We start from the raw sequence: 20,200 nt of genomic DNA on the forward strand, positions 1-20,200 counted from the left end.
TCATTTCGTGGGAATTTTTTATTTTATTTTTTTATGTAATTAGAATGAATGTCGACTTTGAAGCTTCAAAAAGGACACAGAAACATAACTGAGGTTGATCCATATAATTCAAAATCTTCTGAAGTCAGATGACAGATTTCTGTGAGGAACATGGTTAAAGACGTTAATCAAGGAACTGTCAGATCATTTCAAAAAACATAATTTTGTCAAAATACTGATTTGTTCACAAACAGACATTATTATTTCACCTGTGAACTGAGAACAGCTAGGGCAGATTTTAATTGAATAATTGTTTCTTATACAAAGTTATTGTATGACTTCAGTATACATGGAATAATATACTTTTATTATAATAATGATGTAGTACCAGTGTTATATTAACCGCTTTTATGGCTGATGGTTTTGTGGAGCTTTTTTTTTTTGTTGTAAAATTGTATTTTAATTTAATTGAATTAAATTTAATAATTTAAATTGTTTTTTGTTTTTTGTTTTGTTCCTTAAATGCTTCAGTGACTTCTTTTGAGTTCCAAAGAGGAAGGTCTTTTTTTTTTTTTGCTTTGCTTTGTTTCGTTTTGTTTTATTTCGCTTCGCTTTGTTCCTTAAATATTTCGGTGCCTTCTTTTGAGTTCCTCAAAGGAAGGTCTTATGTCATATGTTTTTTGTTTTTGTTTTTGTTTTGTTTTTGTTTTGTTTTGTTTTGTTTTGTTCCGTTCCTTAAATGCTTCAATGCCTTATTTTGAGTTCCACAGAGGAATTGTTTTTTTTTTTTTTTTTTTTTTTTTTTTTTTGAAGGTGACTAAATGATGACAGAATTTACTTTTTGAGTGAACTTTTCCTTTAATGAATCACTCCATACCCGACATTTGGTGCTGTGTTGGACTCTTGCATGTGTTGGAAGTTTGTGTGCTTGCGTGTGTGTGCATGCTGGGCAACTTATTAGGCATCTGCTTCCCACATAAGACAACAACAAGGAGTCTGATTGAGGCAGTGCCAATGTCTCTCACACCTGGCCTACAATAAACCCAAAAAGAAAGCGAGGGAGAGAGAGAACGAAAGGGAGGAGACACAGACAGAGGCACAGGTGCAGGGGCTGGCCAGGTTGCAGGGGGAGGGATGTTGAAAGCCGTTTGGGAGACGACTGCTGTTTGCATTCCCAGTATTGAGAGATTGAGAGGCCTCCAAGTTCTGCCAAGTGTCAAAGTGGCAACTTCCCATCCCTCGATTAAAATCGCAGTTGCCTAGACGTGCTGAATACACACAAAACCTCCGTTAGAGGAGACAAGGGGGCACCAAACGTGGCAGGCGCTGAAGAGGCTCGTCTTTTTAATGTGTATTTGTGTTTACTTGTTTGAGAACCCTTCTTAAAGAGAAGATCGTTCCAATTGTATGTCTAGTGGCTGTGCAGACGCTGCCAAATTAATCTTTTGTGTTGGGCCAGTGCTGCCTTTACACCATTTCTTTAGTCTTGGTGTGTTGAGAATAAATTCTAGTTTGTTTCTTAAGGCCTTTTCACACTATTCGTGTCAGTGCTCACCAGTGCAACTCTAAAGACATTAAACTACAGCCGTATCCATGGCAGCATATTGCACCCAGGTCCAGTGTCATAACACTCAAGGTTCAAACAGTTTTGATGTTTTAAGGTGTATGCATATATTATTGAAGCCCATTTCCAACACTGAATTTAATAAATTAATTGATTTTAAAAAGTTTTTGTGACTTTTTGTCTCACAATTCTGAGTTTATATATAATTGTGAGATATAAGCAATTATGTTTGAATAATTGCAGCCTTGGTGAGCTATGTGACCAAAACCTTTTGAATGGTAGTGTAAATTAAATAAGGTATAATATATTTTCACACTGATGGGTCAAGTCGAGAGCATTGTATTATGGGATGCAGTATTCTGAGCAGTGTTTTTGGGCTGTATACTGTCTTTTGGTGATTTGTAGTGAGGATTCTATGCAGAGTATACACATTGCATGCTACTTTGTCTCTTTTTTTTTTTTCTCCCATCCTCTTAAAAATGCTCCCTATTCATGCAAATATGACCGATCATGCCTTCAGTACATATGACTCTATAATAGCCATATTGATTTTCCTCTAAACCTGCTGGTTGCGCTACATACTACACAATCCACTCTAATGGTACGACAGATCAATATCTGTGACAAGCGAGGCAATTAAACATGATTGGAGTGTGACTCATGTTTTCAGAGCATACACAAAGATGAATTGAGAGGTATAGCGTGAGAAGACGACTCTCAGGTAGGCTGTTTGGCTCCAAACTCCAGCTGATTCACAGAGCAGGAATGTCCTCTGTTTGAGGACTCAGGCTGAGGTATTTGCACAGCAGACAATCGTGGCTGCTGATTGGCTGAGGCTGGATAAATAGGAGCAGTGGGCCATAACCTCAGCTGTAGTTCCCAATTGTGTTAGGGCTTGTCATTTTAATTTTTTGGGTTGCTCAGATTCCTGTTTTTTGATTGGCTCTAAAATGGTTTTGCCTGTTGAGAGAAGCAGTGTTGAATGGAAGCCATGCTCTATTAGCTGTGTTTTGGGTTTATTTTGGCAATACCTGTGAGTTATGAACACTGCTCTTAAAGGGATAGTTTATCCAAAAATTTAAATCTAGTAATTTGCTCGCCCTCATGTTATTACACACAAATTCTTCTTCTTCTCTGGAACACAAATATATATATATATATATATATATATATATATATATATATATTATATATATAGATAATATATATATATATATATAATATATATATATATATATATATATATATATATATTTAAAAAGAAATTTAACAGAATGTCTGTGTTGCTCTTTTCCAGTCTTCAGTGTCACATGATCCTTCAAAAATCATTCTAATATGCTGATTTGCTGCTCAAGGAACATATGGTTATTATCAGTATTAAAAGCAGTTGCTGATACTTTTTTTTTTTTTTTTTTCAGGATTTTTGAGGTTCAAAAGAACAGTGTTTATTTGAAATAGAAATCTTTGTGACATTATAAATGTCTTTACTGTCACTTTTGATCAATTTAATGCTTCCTTGCTGAATAAAAGTGTTTATTTCTTTCCAAAAAATTACAAATAAAATGGTTTAATGGTTGTGTAGGTTATGTGAGTGTGTGTGTTCCTGCAGCATTACCTCAGAGGTATGTGTGTGTGTGTGTGTGTGTGTGTGTGTGTGTGTGTGTGTGTGTGTGTGTGTGTGTGTGTGTGTGTGTGTGTGTGTGTGTGTGTGTGTGTGTGTGTGTGTGTGTCCTTGGCATCGTACAAAACTTATTCATCAGCATAATCAAGAATTCTACAAAACCCATTTGTGATTCCTCACAGTGGTCTGGTAGCAGGTAAGAGATGACAGTCTCACTCTTCACAGACCATATGATGATATGTATTTACAACAAACAGGCAAGGGCTTTTTGAAACCGAAAGGCTCAATCTGATTGGCTGGCTTTATGCCGTTTCCAGGATTCATGTTGCACAGGTTTTTGTCAGTCTACTGTAAAACAAAGTCATGATAACAAGGTGCCAGGCTGCTATGATGAGCTAAGAAGAACTAGTCTACCAAGTTTGTGAGAGTCGTGGTGTCAAATCTGTAAAAGGTAGTCTGAGTCTTGCTTGAGACACTTAGTGGCATAAACAGCACATCAATAAGCAGAACTATATATTATTTTTTGTTTACAGAGTTATGTCCATGAAATAGTTGGCGCGTTGTCTGGACTGATGGAAACAGACCACACACATTTTTTCTACATTTTTATTTAGGTATTACCTGTTGTGGTTCAGTGTTATTTTGATCAGAATGAAAAGCTATGTTGGTCTATTGTGGTATAATTTATTTGAGATTTACCTATTCTTAAAGGTTTAGTTCACTCAAAAATGACACTCGTGATTATTTACTCGCCCTCATGTTGTTCCAAATTGATCTTTCTGTAGAAATAAAAACCAATATATTTTAAAGAATGTTGGAAACCAATTAGTTTTGGTGAAAACCATTGATTTCCATTATATGAACAACCAAACCCCACTTTTGTGTTAAAATCTCTTCTTTCCTAAGAAGAATGAAACTCATACTGTTTTGAAAAGTCATGAGGATGAGTGGATTTTCACTCTGTGGTGAACTATCACTTTAAATGGCACCAAAAACACTGCGGTTGACTTGCCTCTTTGTGTTTAAGGCGAGAAAAAAGCTGGATCAACTTTAACACCAGTAGTCAAAACACTAGAGATGATCCAGCAGAAATCTCTCAGTCTGATTTTGTGCATGAAAAGCTCCCCATATCCTCTTCATCTTTTTGTCGTGAGGCGTTCTAGCAGCGCTCAGTGATGAAGCCCAGCAGTGACTGACAGCGTTGGGGGGCATCGGTGTTACATCACGCATGAGCAGCAGACGGATGTGTTAAAACAGAGGGGAGGGTGGCTTGGGCCCTCAGCGTCTGGCTCGGTGCCAGTCTAGACCACCTGTCTGAGCGCAGCACGTCTGCTCTATTGTTAAACCACACCGGCTGGGTTAAGTTGCAGCCCTGTATAAAGAGTGACAGACATCTTAAGTGGGTACATGGGATTTAGACAGGGATTTTATAGGAGTGCTGGTATCTCTGTCTGTCTTGTTCTCTCCCCCTTCCGCAGTCTCAGCAGCTCACGCTTTCCATTACGTAACAAACAGCTTTCAGTTGCCTTTAATGAAATCATGAGCGACTGCATTAAGTATGCAGACTGGTGTCCTTTCGGCATCTGTCCAGCAGCGGCTCTGGAAAGCCGTCATCGTGCAGGAACTTTATAGTAACACCTCCCAGTGTGAATGTGAGCGCTGCTTCGGTTATAAATACCTCCCGAAGCCGTTAGTCATGTAAACACTCACGATCACATTTAAAGCTCAGGAGTTCTAAAATAGGCTTGTAAATAGAAAACAGTTTATGGCTGAAATGAAAATTCTGGAGTTTCTGTTATTAGACTTAGCTAGGTTTAAATGACAGAATGCATTACTGTTATTGGTCCAGTGCTGCTCTCTTTTATTCCGAGTCTGAAATATGATGTTGACTCAAATTTGACTTGGCCTCTGCATGCTTCCAGACAAATCAGTGTGAAACATTGTTTCCAGTCATTTTATTTCTGTGCTGTGACATGTTCAGAGTTGAACAGATACTCCTGAAACCAAAAAAAAATAGGTAGAACAGAAAAATGTATGACTGTATGAATATAAAATGATATATTTAATTTATGATTGAAATGTGCGCACAGTAATTGCTCATGATAACAAATATAGGCATAGGAATTCATTGCATTCTGTTTTCATTTAAATTTTATTTTTGTCATTATTTAGCCTCTTTATTTATATGCCTATATAGTTCTTCTTTTTGTCCAGTTTTAGTATTTTAGTACATTTAGTACATAAGTTAAGTTTGGGAGTTTTGGAGAGCAGTTATGGAAGAATTTAGCAAAGCTTACTGCTGCTTTAAGTTTCTTACTGCCAGCCCTGTGATCTTAGAAATTAATGTAAAATGATTGTGGTGCTGAGAGAAGAGCTGATATCAGGCTTTTAGTGGTTGGATGTTTAGTGGTGATGCAGTGCACTTAAGCTAAAACATGATGGCTTAAAGATGTCTACCTTTATTATTGAATCTCTAGTGTGTTTAGATGCTAAGAGCTTTGTGTTGCAAAAATCCATATTGTTATTCTCCCGAGGTACATGTTAATGTCATAGCTGTATTTTTGTGATGAACGATGGTACTTGTAGGTGACCGCTGAGGGGTCAGGTTTGTATTTTTCTCCTCGTGACCTCTGTGACCCCACGTCTTCGGGCTCACCTGACTAATGAGCTGATATTTGAAGGCAGAGTGGTAGGGTGCAAGGTTAAAGGTCAATCCAATACCAAACCATCTTTCATGGTATTACTTGGAGAACTTGACTTAGGTAGGCAGAAAAGCAATAAGAAATTAGCTGGAGTGTGTTTGCAGGTCCAAAGTTTATTCTGCATGTCTGAAATAGAGCGCTCCTCTGGGAAGGACATCAAAATCACACTCATTTATTCTCCAGCTCAGGGCCAGAGAGTATCTTTCACTAGTCTTTCTACTGAACCTCAGTGTCTCAAATCTCTGTTTTCATTCAGAGGACTAACAGTGGAAATATTTGAGAGTTAATTAACATTTACACTCCCTTTCAAAAGTTGGGGTCAGCATGATATTTTTAAAACTAAATGAATACTTTTTCAGCAAGGATGTATTAAATTGATCAAAAATGACTGGAAACACATTGAAATGACTGGATAAATGTTTCTTGACCAGCTAATCAGCATATTAGAATGATTTATGAAGGATCACTGATGTGACACTGAAGATCGGAGTAATGATGCAGAAAATTCAGCTTTACCATCACAGGAATAAATTGCATTTTAAAATATATTCAAATAGAAAACAGATATTTGAATGGTAATATAGTGTTTTACGGTATATTCGATCAAATAAATGCAGCCCTGATGAGCATAAGAGCCTTAATAGAAAAAATGAAATAAAATAAAAATTAACCTAAACTTTTGAACAGTAGTGTAGGTTGTTTGCCCCATAGATCTAATACTGAATGTTCCCTCAAAATAAATAAATAAATAAATACACACATTTATTTAAATATTTATCATAACTGATTTAATTTCAGTGAATCAGTTAATTTAGATGGCTAATTTTATTAAACATAAAAAAAATATTTGAATCATCACTCAAATAAAATTCTTGTCAAAACTGTTTGTCTGTTAGCATATTCTCCTTTGAGTAATTTAAAAAAAATGTTTTTATCAACGCATTATAACACAAGTGTTTTCCACTTTCAGATAAAACTGTTGCAGATGAGTGATTTAGAAAATGCTTTGCAAATCATCTCTACTCAATCATTGCAAAGACATAATTGAAAAGAACAATTCATTCCCAAATATTTACCCTATTTTCATTAACCATCTAACCCAAGATGGTCGCTTTGCGGTTCTGCATTGTCACCGTTTTGTAGCGATTATCATTTCAGCACTGTTTATTAGAGCGGGCTCATGGATGACCCAGAATCAGGGATCCCCCTGCGCTCTCTTGGCTGCCGTGGGCTGCTCGGCACATGTGCCGTTGGCTCCTCACTGCGCTCTCAGAGCCAGCTGCTCCGCACTGGCAGAGACTGCTGGGAGAGTTTATCAGGACCATGTGGCCCATCTGGAGCTGTTTAGCTTTAGCACAGAGCAAAAAAGAGAGAGAGAGTTAGCATTTGTACTAGAAACAGCAAGTCAGCGAGAGAATGAAAGATGTTTGACTGAAAAAGGGCCATTTCTTTTTTTTATCATAGATTTTCACCAAGCAGATTGATTGAATCACCACATTCAGATTCAGCACTCTGTCCATAAGTGGCTTGCAAGTATTTACACTTTGTATGCGGTTTCATTTTTTTTTATGGAATTTTTTTTGTGTTTGTGTGTGTCTCCAAGCAATTTTATTGAAGCATATATACCACAGAGCAGCTGGACATGACAGAAGATGGATTTAATGATGATGGGATGTGTACTGAGCAGATCTGAATGATTAGATTCTAAGTAAACTATGTTCGCAATCACAGTCAATCCACAGAGCTTGTTTAGCTCTAAAAAAAAATGCAAGTCAAATAGATGGCATATTACACAAACAGCACAAAGCAGTATGGCGTATGCTGAGCATTATGAATGCCCAATTGACATCACAATCTGGTCACATCATGGTCTGGTCGCTTTCAGAATATCTAAAGATTATAGGGTTTGTCAATTGAGTTAGGCTTAAGATGAGGCCCAAATTACGGTTTTGACCATGTTTAAAAAAAAAAACATTTAAAAAAAATTAAAATGCCTTTCTATGGATTGGAAGTCTAAAATATCATTTGAACGCATTAAAATATACCTGTATTTACTGTGTTATCCAGTTCATTCTTTATTCTATAGATCACCTTGTTGGATCCATGAGGGCTGTGCTTTCATCCTGTTATCTTAAAGTTGCCTCCATGTTAATACATGCACATGACTGAAAACAGACCGAATGAATCAGTATTACAAAGAGCTTTATACACCCCTCCTCACCTCTCTTCCCCGTTAAAACTCAAACATCTCTGCCCCTGGGGTCTATCAGTGCCTGCCCTCTCTTCATGGCTCCATCCATCTCCCTCCTGCAATCATTCATCTCTTTCTCCCTCCCTGCGAGCTTCTCCCCTGCTCCACTCATCTGATCCAGAGAGCCAGAGCCTGCTGTTGAGATTAGGAGTGACTCCAGCCGCTGTGGAATGCTTTGATGCTCCAGGATCTGGGGGGGAGGTGCTGACACCGGAGGGGTCGTCCCTGTTACCCCTGGCGCCGCCAATGTGCTTTTGTTTGTGGAAGCACACCAACAACTCCTGTTCAGCACGATTTGGTGCTCTTTTAGAGGCACGTCAGACTTTGCACAGACCTGAATCCCAGAGTGCATGCAGTACCTGTTTTACTTTATCATCATGCTGTGCTTTCAGGACTGTGGAGAGAGATCACATTACAACTAACGGAGATCAGAGAACACAACTGGCCGCTCAGAATGAGGCTTGTGTTTAATATTCTACTGTTGATGCAGATGGGACAGCTTCATGTCGGAGATTGTGACTGCATCCTGTGATGGCAGGCAGATCAAGTGGAGGAAACTTGGGACAACTTCTCATGCAAATAATTAAGCATTAACATACTTCATGTAACTGCATGCAATGTAAACCAGTAACCATGTGTGTTCGTGCATGCCACCGTGATATAAGACCTCATCCATACATTTCAGTTATAATCATCGCATTGTGTCCTCTGATTGCTCACTCCAGCTCGCAACAGTTGTTGCTTTTAAAGCAGTATAACATAAAGGTTACCAAAGCATTTTGTCACCCCACCTTTCCTATCCTCTTATGAGCCCCAGGGATCCAGTCACTGTTTCTTGTCCTTTCCAATGGGGCAAACCCTACTCCTCTCTTTTGCTGCTGTCCTGAAAGCTAATCAATGATACAGAAGAGCTTCACATGTAACATCAGAGCGGGGTGTTCTTTGAAGGGTGAGGCACAAGGATTAGAGGAGGATGAATCGAGACATTCTGTCATAATCCCTCCCTCCGCACTTCCCAGCAGGTGCTTGTCCCTTGCTTTTTCCCCCTTTTTGTTGTTTCACTTGACTGCCCATTCACTTTTTCACTTCACTTCTGTCTGGCTCTCCCCACATCTTGGCCAGCTGGGCTGATCTACAGGAGGTCTGCTTAACTCTGACCTATTCGTTGTACCTGTATTTTAATCACACCCTTACACACAGGTTGAGGAGAGAAACTAGAGGCAGATGTATTGAAACTGGAGGCAGATACTGTACTTTGACCCTGGAGGCATCATTTGAATGCAGATACAATAAAAACTTGAGGTAGACAGTACGCAGATACTTTGGACCAAACCGTAGACCTAAGGTCTTCAACCCTTCTCTTGGAGACCCATTGTCCTGCAAAGTTTATTTCCAACCTACTTCAAGGGTTCCTGAAGACCTTGGTTAGCTGATTCAGGTGTGTTTGATTAGGATTGGAGGTAAACTCTGTAGGATAGCGAGTCTCCAGTACCCCCTTTTCCACCAAGGCAGTTCAAGTGCTGGTTCGGAGCCAGGGCCTAGTTTCAAAAAGGGGTTCTTTGTATTTCGACACCCAAAGCACCAGTTTCGAACCAGGAAAAGTGGTTTGTAAGTAGCACCAAAACATTGCTTGGCTAGAAGGAAGAACCAATTGTGTCAGGGGCTGGGGGCGGGGTTAACGTGACCAACAAGACGAACAGAAACTTTTGACCACCATATTTGAAATATCAGCTAAACACGAAACACGTTGGATTCTCCGTGTTTGGATACCAATGTAGGTTCGCGAAGCCATGAACATCAATAGCAATGGAACGTCCGCCATTGTTGATAGTGTGTGTTAGGCTTGTTCCGGATGCATCGGTGTTGTGCGGACGAATCGATGCATGGCATCGGGGTGCTGCAGGAGCGAGTGGAAAGCAGGCGGCTCTTTATGCTTTTGGATTGCTCTCGCAGTTATTTGGAGTGTTGTGTGCTGTTGTTCCAGAGGGGCGCGTAAAGGGCGGGTTTTAGTGAAGCACAGCGGAGCATCTTGCCCGATGTTGTAAACGCAGAATGATTTTGGGCTCAGTGCTACAGGTCCGAGGCTATTAGCCCTGCCCGTTTAAAGCACTGGCTCGCACTGCCCTGACACTGGAAAAGCAGCTATTTGGAGCCAGAGACTTTAGACCAATTTGGTAGTAAATACCTCGAAAACTGTAACCCTATTTGCATCTAAACTGTAGACTAATTTGTAAGCAAATATTTAAAAACTGGAGGTAGATATTTTGAAAACCGAGGCAGGATTTAGAGGGAGAGATACATTGAAGCTAGAGGTGGATTTGGTGGACGGCACTTTGACACTGGAGGTGGATATATTGAAATTGCTGGATGTCTTCTAGTCATATCTGTTTATACAGTAAGAGAGATTAACATAAATGCACCCATTACCCTTTAAAATTGACCTCAGTCACAACTCTTCATCATGGATTTTCACTATGAGCTAAATGGTAATAGGATCAGTGCACTAGTTCCTGGAGTGACCTTACCCCGTTGTGGTTTTTATCAGCTGTAAATTATGCATGAGCCTCTTGTTAAAAGACTAGCATTGTAAGAGAACCCATATCTGTCCCATTAAGGACCGCACAGGCTGGGAAGCTCCATGGGGCTATTGTGTTGCAGTGTTTCTCGCCCGCTGAGGAAGGGTAAGACCAGCGGAACTGGAATGCCCAGATCAGTCATTCTCATGGCCCTCTTTACCCATCCTGTCTGGAGGATGTGGTTAGATCCCATCTCCACCCTCCATCACTCATGTTGCAATTTACAGACTGGCTCTCTCTGAGAAATACAGAATGCTCAATATATCATTGTTTCCCGGTTGACAGGAGAGTCTTGAAGTTGAAACTAAGTTCATTTGGAGGCTGGTTTTATTTGGAGCACATCATGAATTTGCACAGACACGTTATAATTGGGGGCAGCCACAACTCCTGCAGATATTCCTGGGAAAATATGTAGAGCTTGAAAACACTGGAACTCTCTAAAACCTAACAAGTTCAAGTGCTGTCTACTGTCTACGTAGGCGAATACCTTCTAAGGCAAAATCCTAAACATCACATACCTCCACAAGGTGCTGAATTTGAACACTCTACAATAGTCAAATTTAATGGGATGCCACTATTTTTGTCAAGAGTTTTCAGTATTTGAAGAAATATCTATATTTTTTTTATTGAGCTCAGTGCAGTTCATTCTGTGATTGTCTCTCAAAAGATGCATGTGATTCTGTCTTACAAATTTGGCCAAAATTACATATCTTGGAAAGCAGAATACCATTGCTTGGAACAATGGAACAAGCATTTTGGAACAGCTTTTGCATTTGAAATGCTCACAATGCCTTTAAAAGCTGTCTTGGGAACTCACTAGATTTTGGAACAGAGCAATCATTTAAGTAATCTATCAATGTGAATAGTTTTAAGAGTATCAGAGTCATCAGATGTTATAATAACAGTTCTCTTTTCAAAGAACTTCCACATTTGCATGAAGCCAAACAATATCCCAGGAAAATTTCCAGGACTTCCTGTGTAGACTAACTGTATTGTGTTTCTCCCTCATCTGTTTGAGTTTATCATGTTAGGTCTGTATTTAAACTATGTAGATTTGTTATTAGACATTGCAAAATGCTCCCTGTATAGTGTGTAGGGATTACGCTCATGTTGACTATCCCAGCGTGCATCTCTATCTCTGTCACTGGATACTTGCATGCCAAACAGTTGGCCATTTATACCCTGTAATGAAGAACAGATAGGATAAATTGTCCAATAAAAGCAGGCCATCTTTGAGATTCAGAGCAGTCTAGACTGACTCGATGAACCATGACATCCTTTAATTTTTTTTTTTTTTTTTTTTTTTTTTTTTTTTTTTTTGCACAGCTGCATCAGAATTACTCTGGTGCTTAGTCGCATTAATACTTCTAAAGCTGCAATTTTCAGCTCCTAAAAATATTTAGGTTTCTTATGACAACCATCGCGAGAAAGAAAAGAAAAAAAAAAAGAGATTGTTTTCTTTATTTCTCCTGCAAAGTACGAATTCTCCCCTGGACCAATCTAAATGAGGTTACACCTCTGCCTGGATCACTTTACGAATCAATAAGTAATGGGGCAGTTGGCCAACTTGTAAGTGCTTTGTCGAATATCTAGCAGCAACGTTTTATAGTCTAGTATTTTTTTACGCTTGTGTTTGTTGGCTGAAATCTCACTCAGCTGTCATCTAGTCCTCCAGCGATCTCCAATGTTATGATTTTTGCCTGTGTAATCTCCATTAATTAATGTCAGTGTTTGGGTGTGGAGCTGCAGACCCCATTTGAACAGATGATCGCGGTTTAGAGAGTGATTATGCGTCTTTTTGAAACACAACACATGGTGTGTTTTAATCTTGTGTACACTTCAGTTTTTTTCCCCCTGTAAATAAACTAGAATTCATTGTAATTTCTTGTTTATATCCAAGTCTGTGAGGCTTTCAGTCTGATTTTTCTCCTCCTTTCTGTCTACTTCCAGACCCTCAGCTTTCACCTTCACAATGTGATTTTGTTTCAGCCATTGCTTGATTTCCTAGCCTTTGGGCCTTTGGCATTACAAAAGGGATGTCTTAAAAAGTACATATAGTCTCGTATTCTTCAGAAATGCTTCAGTAAGATTTCAGGTTAATCAGGATGTCTGTTTTCAATTGATGCCGAATAGACATGAATAGAAGTTGCAGAGTTTCTTCTCTTTTGTGGCATAGTGACAGTGCCATCAGTCACAGCCATGAGAGACTGGAAAAGAAAAAAGAGAGAAACAATCTGTCTGCCGAAAACAGCACTGGTGAGAATTGATTAGTGATGCCGTTGCGGATTCGTCAAAGCTGCGGGGCTTGGCAAGCTATCTCAGGCACGGTCCTCTGATTGAATGAGATTAATTTGTAAAGGAGTGAATGATGTTTGTCTTTTACCCATCCCCCGTATTTTCTTTAATTCTGTGTGGGGAGAACATATTTGGCAACAAACATCAGGCGTGGACTGAGGGGAGTGCGTGTGGGTAAAATGATGAAATGCAGCTGAAATGGAAAGTGCGTACACACGTGCCTCCTCTGGCAGCATGCGGAGGGTGGAGGAGGAATTGAGACGTATGACTTTCCACTGTTTTTAGTATTCTGTGCCGTTTCACGGGGAGAGCTGGACTGAAATGTGGAGTCAGTGAGTTAGACGTCTCCAAACGGAGAAGTTGTGATGAGTGAGTGCGAGAGGCCTTAAAAGTTGGCAGTTTGATTTATTCTTAGTACTGTTTATCAGTCATCAGCTGCTGCTGAAGTCTTCGCAGAGTGTAATGGAGAACTTAATTACATTTCAAAGCCTTGACGTGAATCAACATTCAGAGGAAGAGTTAGACGACATGTGTCTGTTAGTGTCGTTTTGTTAAGTCACTCACTCACAGACGACTGTCTGCACTGATTCTTGAGATGTGCGACAAAAATAGCATTGTTTCTAGAATCAGATATGATCACTACAGGGTCCGTAACTGCAGTCGATTTTCACTGTTTTATTAGAATTGTAACATGATCGCTAACTGAACTTAAAACACTGTTAAATTGGTTATTTACTTTAATGTTACTACTATGTCCTGACTATGGACACCCATTTCCCCATCACAATTCTAAAGAAGAAAAAAAAAGAGAAAAAAAGAGTTGTGAGATGTAAACTAAAAATTCTTAGAAGAGATGTCCAAATTGTGAGATGTAAGCTCAGATTTAAGAAAAAAAAGTCAAAATAAGATTTATTATATATAGAATTGTGAGATGTAAACGCGGAATTGTGATTAAAAAAAAGTAGAATTCACAGAATTAATCAGGATTGTGAGTTTCATAATATCATCTCAATATTCTGACTTTATATCTCATTATTCTAAAATTTTTCTCTGAATTGCGAGAGAATGTCAGAATTGTGAGATAAAATGTCACAATTACTTTTATTTATTTATTCCATGGTGGAATCGGGCCGACAGACAGAAGAGGTTCATTACAAAAATATTCCTGTTGTATAAGGTTTTATAGCTGTGTTCCTACTTGTAATCACTGTTCGTTTTTAATGAAAGATTTAAAAAGCCGACAGTAAAATCTTAAAGGCCACTTTTTCATATTTCACCCATTTTCACCATATTTCTTCAGTTCAGCAAGCTTAAACGTGTGTGAATACCTTTGAATTTTTATCCTCTATTGTTCCAGTCCTCAACCCAGTTATCAGCATTTGGATAACTATCTAAAGTAGCAGCTCTTGTGTGCTAATCAGACCAAAAATGTGTTTGAATGGGTTCCAGATCGACTGAATTAGTCATGGCAACTGCAAAGCCCCGAGTGGAGTTTTACCATCACAAGAGCAAATGCGTTAAGATGAATTTATTGCTCTGGGCAGCGTTATCAGAGTCCCATTGCCAAGTGGGGATTTTCAGAAGAGAAGTTTTTCTAATGTGTCCATAAACTTTCCATTATATGATAGAACCCAAGTGTATCTAAAATCTATTGTTTCCATTCTCTTTCTTTCTTTCTTAGACCCAGACTGCATGCACAGAGGAAGTTTGCTCAGTCTCAACCCAACTCTCCCAGCACCACGCCGGTGAAGATGGCCGACCCCTCTCTGCCCACGCCGCTCACACATATCACATTCCTCTCCAGTCGCAAGCCCAAGACAGAAGACTTTCTCACATTCATATGCCTTCGAGGTATTGCTATTTATCAGCATGGTTTTAATGGTGCATTCATTGTTTGCTCCTGTTTCAAGACAATTTAGCCATCTCTTCTAACATAGCAACTCAGTCCTGATTACGATGCTTCATTAGAAACTGCACCATGTATTACAAAATAATACAATCAAAGTTGAAGATTAACATGGCACACTACAGTCATTGTGGACAATTAAATGTGCTATAAAGGTGTGATTGCCACTATATTTAGCAGTAAATTGTAACTACTGTCATTATAGGGTATCCAGCAACATGGACTGGGTCCACTCAGAGAAACAACTGGTCACTGAATTTGCCAAGTTTACAGCATGACTAATTGGAAAATATTCAGGAGTTATTTTTTAGGCTGTTTAGACTATATGTTTTGGACCAGTTCAGATAAACTAAACAAGGCTCTAATGTGTTTTGTATTGGCTTTGCAGTATTTCACAAGTGTTTCTGGTTTCACCAGTGTTAGATTAACTTGCCCCTCAACATCACGTGCACTCTTCATTCATTTGTTAATTTTGTTGTGCACATTTACAGCTTTTCGTTTTATCATTTTTTGAACTTTAGCATTTAGTTTTTTTTAACAAAACAAATTTTTATCTTTGTAATAACCTTTCATACAGCCTTGGCCTGACACCTCTGTCCTGCTCACCTGGTGTCCAGGTAATCGATCTGAACCGTAGCACCGGTGTCTGGTGTCAAGACAGAGGTGTAGGTGGCCTTCATGGCACCTGAACACCAGTGCACTTGCTGCACAAACATTGACTTTCAAAGTTAGGAGGTATCACACCAGCCGTTTCATGTTGAATAATGGAAGTGTTATCAGCCTGAAGTGTCATGGACACACACCTCAACAAACACACCCACCTCTCGTGAACCAGGGTATGCCTTTCACAGGGGATTTATGGGGGCCTCCTACTTCCAATGTCAGTACACAGTGTTTCTGTAGAGTGAAGCTCAAATATTTAACCACAGAACAGGTAAAACTAAAATTTTCAGGGTAGCATGGAGCCTCATTGCCAATTAATGATATGAGACCACAACAATTTAATTAAGATAAAATTGTAGAATTTTGCTGACCCTTAAGTCATCCAAATGTAGTGGCCTTTTTTTCTTCAGTAGAACTGTGAAGAAGATTTTAAGCTAAAACCATGGTTTTTCCATGGACTCTCAATTTGAGAGTCAAAAAAAGCATATCAGGCAATACAAAGTGGCTCTTGACAATATATTGAGGTTTTATGAAGTGAAACAATTGAAACTGAACATTATTTAAAATACTTTTACCTGTCTCCCTTCAAACTGATTAATAAATGGAACTTGATTGTAGACATTTACCACAATCCCATTCTGTGGATTTACTTCCCAAATCAGGACAAAACAGCAAGATTTTCACTAGATTTCAGTTCTATCTGCTTTTAGCTGTCTGTGAAGTTAATGTGAGGCCCTTTTTTATTGTACATTAATATTTATTTGACTCTTTAAATTCATTTACTAGGATCAGAAGTGTAGCCTGCAGTTTTTCAACTTAACGGTGAAAACAGAAAGGTTTCTATCCCATTTCATGCATGTCCAAAGATGTGTAAAAGGTAGAAAAAGTGAAAGCAGAATGTTCCGTTAGTACCGTTCAAAAACCTGAAAACGAAAGCTTGCTGGACCTTGAATTTATTCGTTGGCCGGAGTTTTTACAACATAATACTTAAACCTTGCGGGAGACGGTTTAGACTGCCTCATTTCAGTATAAACTTTCCTTCCTCCCCAGGATTTCAGAATAGCAGCCCAGAAATGTCCTGTAACATGCTTTCCAAAAACAAGACGTCCATTAGCCACAATTTATGGCCATTACTTTCTATAAAAGTAGTCTTTATCATGTAATTGTGTGAGTGACGTTACCATATGAACCATTAGCTAGTTGTATCAGATGCGTGTACGTGATCGGGTCAGCTCAGGGCTTCTCGGACTTGGCCTTAACTTGACTTGGCTTGGTGTGTGAGGTCAGGGAGAGGCCAAAGCCACACGTTGAGGGTATTACGTATCAGCCTCAGCTCTCAATAACTCTCCTAGCTGTTTTTTCCACAGCGACAATTAGACGATGGGCTGCACCTCACTAACCATACGCCCCCCTCATAGTTGTATTATTTATAGATGATACTCTCCTGCTGAGGCCAGTGTGTATATAAGGCCCCAGCCACAAGGAGACACCTTTCGCTGTATATGCATAAATTTTGTATCGTATAGGCGTTTCGTCCACACGGATCCGGTGTTTTGGGAGAGTGAAACCGGTATTTTTTTTTAAACCGGGTCCCAGAGCGGATAACTCTGAAAACGCCGCCCTTGCGTTTTCGTACGGACAGCGAATCCCTATTTTTTATGAAACGATGACGTCATCAGCCCACGTCTCGCCCCGTAGTCAGACACCGCTACGTCACGTATAACAGCAACAAAAACATGAACAAACACTGAATGATTGTCTTTTTATTTACTAACATTAAGACAGATTAATAAATGTTAATCTGTATACCACATGCAAGGTTTATGCACATAGTCCAAGTCTTCTCCATTTTTAGTGTATCTCTGTGGCAGAATTACAGCGCCACATACTGGTCTGGCATGTATCGTACATCGTTTTGTGTCGGTTTCGTGGTTTCATGTCGTCGCAGATATTTCTTGAGACGAGGGGGAATAAAGATCTGATAGGGAAAGCTCTGGCATCGTGTGGATGTAGCCTTAGTGTGTGTGGAGCGTAATGTTGACCAAATGGCATTACAATACACTGGTGTTATGAGAAGTAGAGTTGTCATCATGCCATGTGTCGGTTTATCCTTCAAAGAATCCCTGACATTCAATATCTTCCAGAGGGCTCTTTACTTTGGCATGTCTGTTCGAGCCATCAGGATAGGCGGTCGTGAGCAGACAGTGTTGATCTTTCGCAGGGGTGGAGGTAGAGAGGATGGGTAAATACAGATCAATGGATTCTGGGTAAATATAGCCAGGGTCAAATGGGCAGTCCTACAATAGCTCAGTTATGGCCGACTGCCAGCGAAACGCAGCTCTTATCTGACACAGAGAAAGCATTTAACCGGACCGCCGTGTGCGACTGCTGAGTAGAGTGCAGGCTGTGATTAATGCGAGGTTGTAAAATCTCTGACGGTTTCTTCAAAAGAAAAGTTTTTCTGTCCTAAACATATGTAATCACTGGGGTTCTGCCTTTAGAGATATCAACAGCATAATTAGGAGTGGTTTTTGTTTTTAAAATGTTTTATTTATTATTTTTTTACATCCAGATTGTGTCTTCTGATGCAATGTAAAGTAATGCGCTGCAGACACAATGCAGGAATTACAACCTGACGTAAACCATTTCTGTTTTTATGCTACATGCCACTTTAAATCCTGATGAGTGTTTAAAGCATGGACAAAGCAGTTTCCTGTCTCTTTGAGTGTGTGTGTGTTCGAGCAGTCTGAGTGAGTTATACTACAAAAAAGATTTAAAACAATTTAGTAAATAATTTAGTTATACATTTTTTTCCCATCAAATATGAATTAATAAATTAATAAATATTTATTTCTCCCAAAAAATGTGGTGCTAAAATGTATAATAAAACATTATTTTTTCCCATTTTTTCTTTCAAAATGCTTTAAATTATTTATTTTTATTGTGTTTTTATAAAATGTATGTAAAACTATTATTATAAATTGCTTCCTTAAACATGCTGAAACCCTGGCATACGCACTCCTCATGATGTGAACTCAAGTAGGTAAGGAGATACAGTATGGGTAAATGAATAACATACTCTATTGCCCGTGTTGCATAACAGGCAGCTGTAACTGTATTTTTATGTGCCTTTGAATGTCCTCATGAGCATTTAGTTCAATTCCAGTGTCTCTTGGATATCACTGACTGTCCTAAAAACTTATTTACGTCTCTCAGGCCACAGCAGCCACATTCAAACCACAGCCACATGTGTCGGCGTGAAGCTGTTGTAGTGGCGCTGTGCTCTATGAAAGAACAAAGATAGCTGATTTCAATTCAATTAAGCGCGCTGACGTGTGCGGCTTGGCGGTGGGGCAGCAGGCTGATTAAATTCTCCAGGCGACTCCTCAAGCATAGGGCAAACTGGGTTAATGGATTTGCAGACATTCAGGAATGTAAATTAGAGGAGATATAATCCATAATCCCCATGCATTCTTGCTGCCGCCGCAGCCCAAAGACAATGTTTTTAATGTCCCCTCTTATTTTTCTCACTCGCCGCTCTCTAGTGCTCTCCATACTGCCATATGCCATCACATAGAGGGTATATAGTGTAGTGCGAAGCATGGGGGCTGTTAACTGTCTAACATCCCTTCTCTCAACTGCCATATACCTTGACCTGCTGGAAAACCTGTTAACCTGACAGGAGCCCTGACAGCCTTGGGTCAAGATCTCAACCTGGGAGACCCGTACATCTATTAGAGGGATACTCACCCTCATGCTGTTTAAACCTGAATGTGTATGTATGTGTGTGTGTGTGTGTGTGTGTGTGTGTGTGTGTGTGTGTGTATATATATATACACACACACATATATATACAATGCTGTTCATCATTGAGTAATTTGCATTATCTCAACCATAAAAAATTCAAAAACTTTATTATATTCATCATTGAGTAATTTGCATGTGCTTTAGTAGAAACAGTTGAGAACGTGTAGTCTCTTTAAGTGGCCTTTTATTTCATCCATATTATATGCAAGTACTTTTTTTTATTTATATGTTTAGGATTTTAAGTACATTACAAGTACACAGTACACTTAAGCACACTTATTTCTTAATTGTAGCCTATGGAAAAGAGCCGGGTAGGTTTTTCAAAGCTCTCAACTTTTGTTCTATGGAAGAAAAAGTCATACAGGTTTGGAATGACATGAGGCTGAGTAAAAGACATAATTTTTATTTGTGGGTGAACGATCTCTTTAGGGAAGCTTCCTTGCTCCCTCTAACCATGTGTCTGATCAAAACATTCCGCACGGCAACCAGACATCCAATCGGAGCGAGGGCTGCTTCTCAGCTAGATTTTGATTGGTTCTTCTTGAGCTTCAGTTTGAATCTCTTTGGCTTTATAAAACGGGACAAAAGAAGAGCATCCAGAGTAGAACACTTCAGTTGTAATTACGTCTGTGCTTGAATTAAAAATGACAATTGTAATGGATGCCTTCATCTTTAATTATGATCTGTGTCAGCCTGTGAATATGAGAGCACACATAATTGGGGATTGGGAAAGGTCTGGTTTTTTTATTTTCTTTCTCTCTGGGAGATGATTCTCTCTTTAGATTTGGCTCTGGAGAAAGAAGCTGAGGGGAGAAGGCATGACAGACGATGCATGA

The 20,200-nt window shown here is 39.2% G+C and overlaps 2 protein-coding genes across 2 annotated transcripts in view; both read left to right on the plus strand.

The window, feature by feature from the left end:
• Positions 1–20,200, plus strand: part of LOC109085447 (atrial natriuretic peptide receptor 1-like) — a 1,054,061-nt gene that overhangs the window by 778,117 nt on the left and 255,744 nt on the right. The window lies entirely within an intron of this gene.
• LOC109111454 (protein Jumonji) overlaps positions 1–20,200 on the plus strand; it is a 107,308-nt gene that overhangs the window by 66,526 nt on the left and 20,582 nt on the right. Inside the window, exon 4 of the mRNA XM_042744765.1 lies at positions 14,670–14,839. Coding sequence (XP_042600699.1) covers positions 14,670–14,839 — 170 coding nt within the window. The remainder of the gene's footprint in view (positions 1–14,669; positions 14,840–20,200) is intronic.

Source organism: Cyprinus carpio, chromosome B19 (genome assembly GCF_018340385.1).
Source record: "Cyprinus carpio isolate SPL01 chromosome B19, ASM1834038v1, whole genome shotgun sequence".
NCBI lineage: Eukaryota > Metazoa > Chordata > Actinopteri > Cypriniformes > Cyprinidae > Cyprinus > Cyprinus carpio.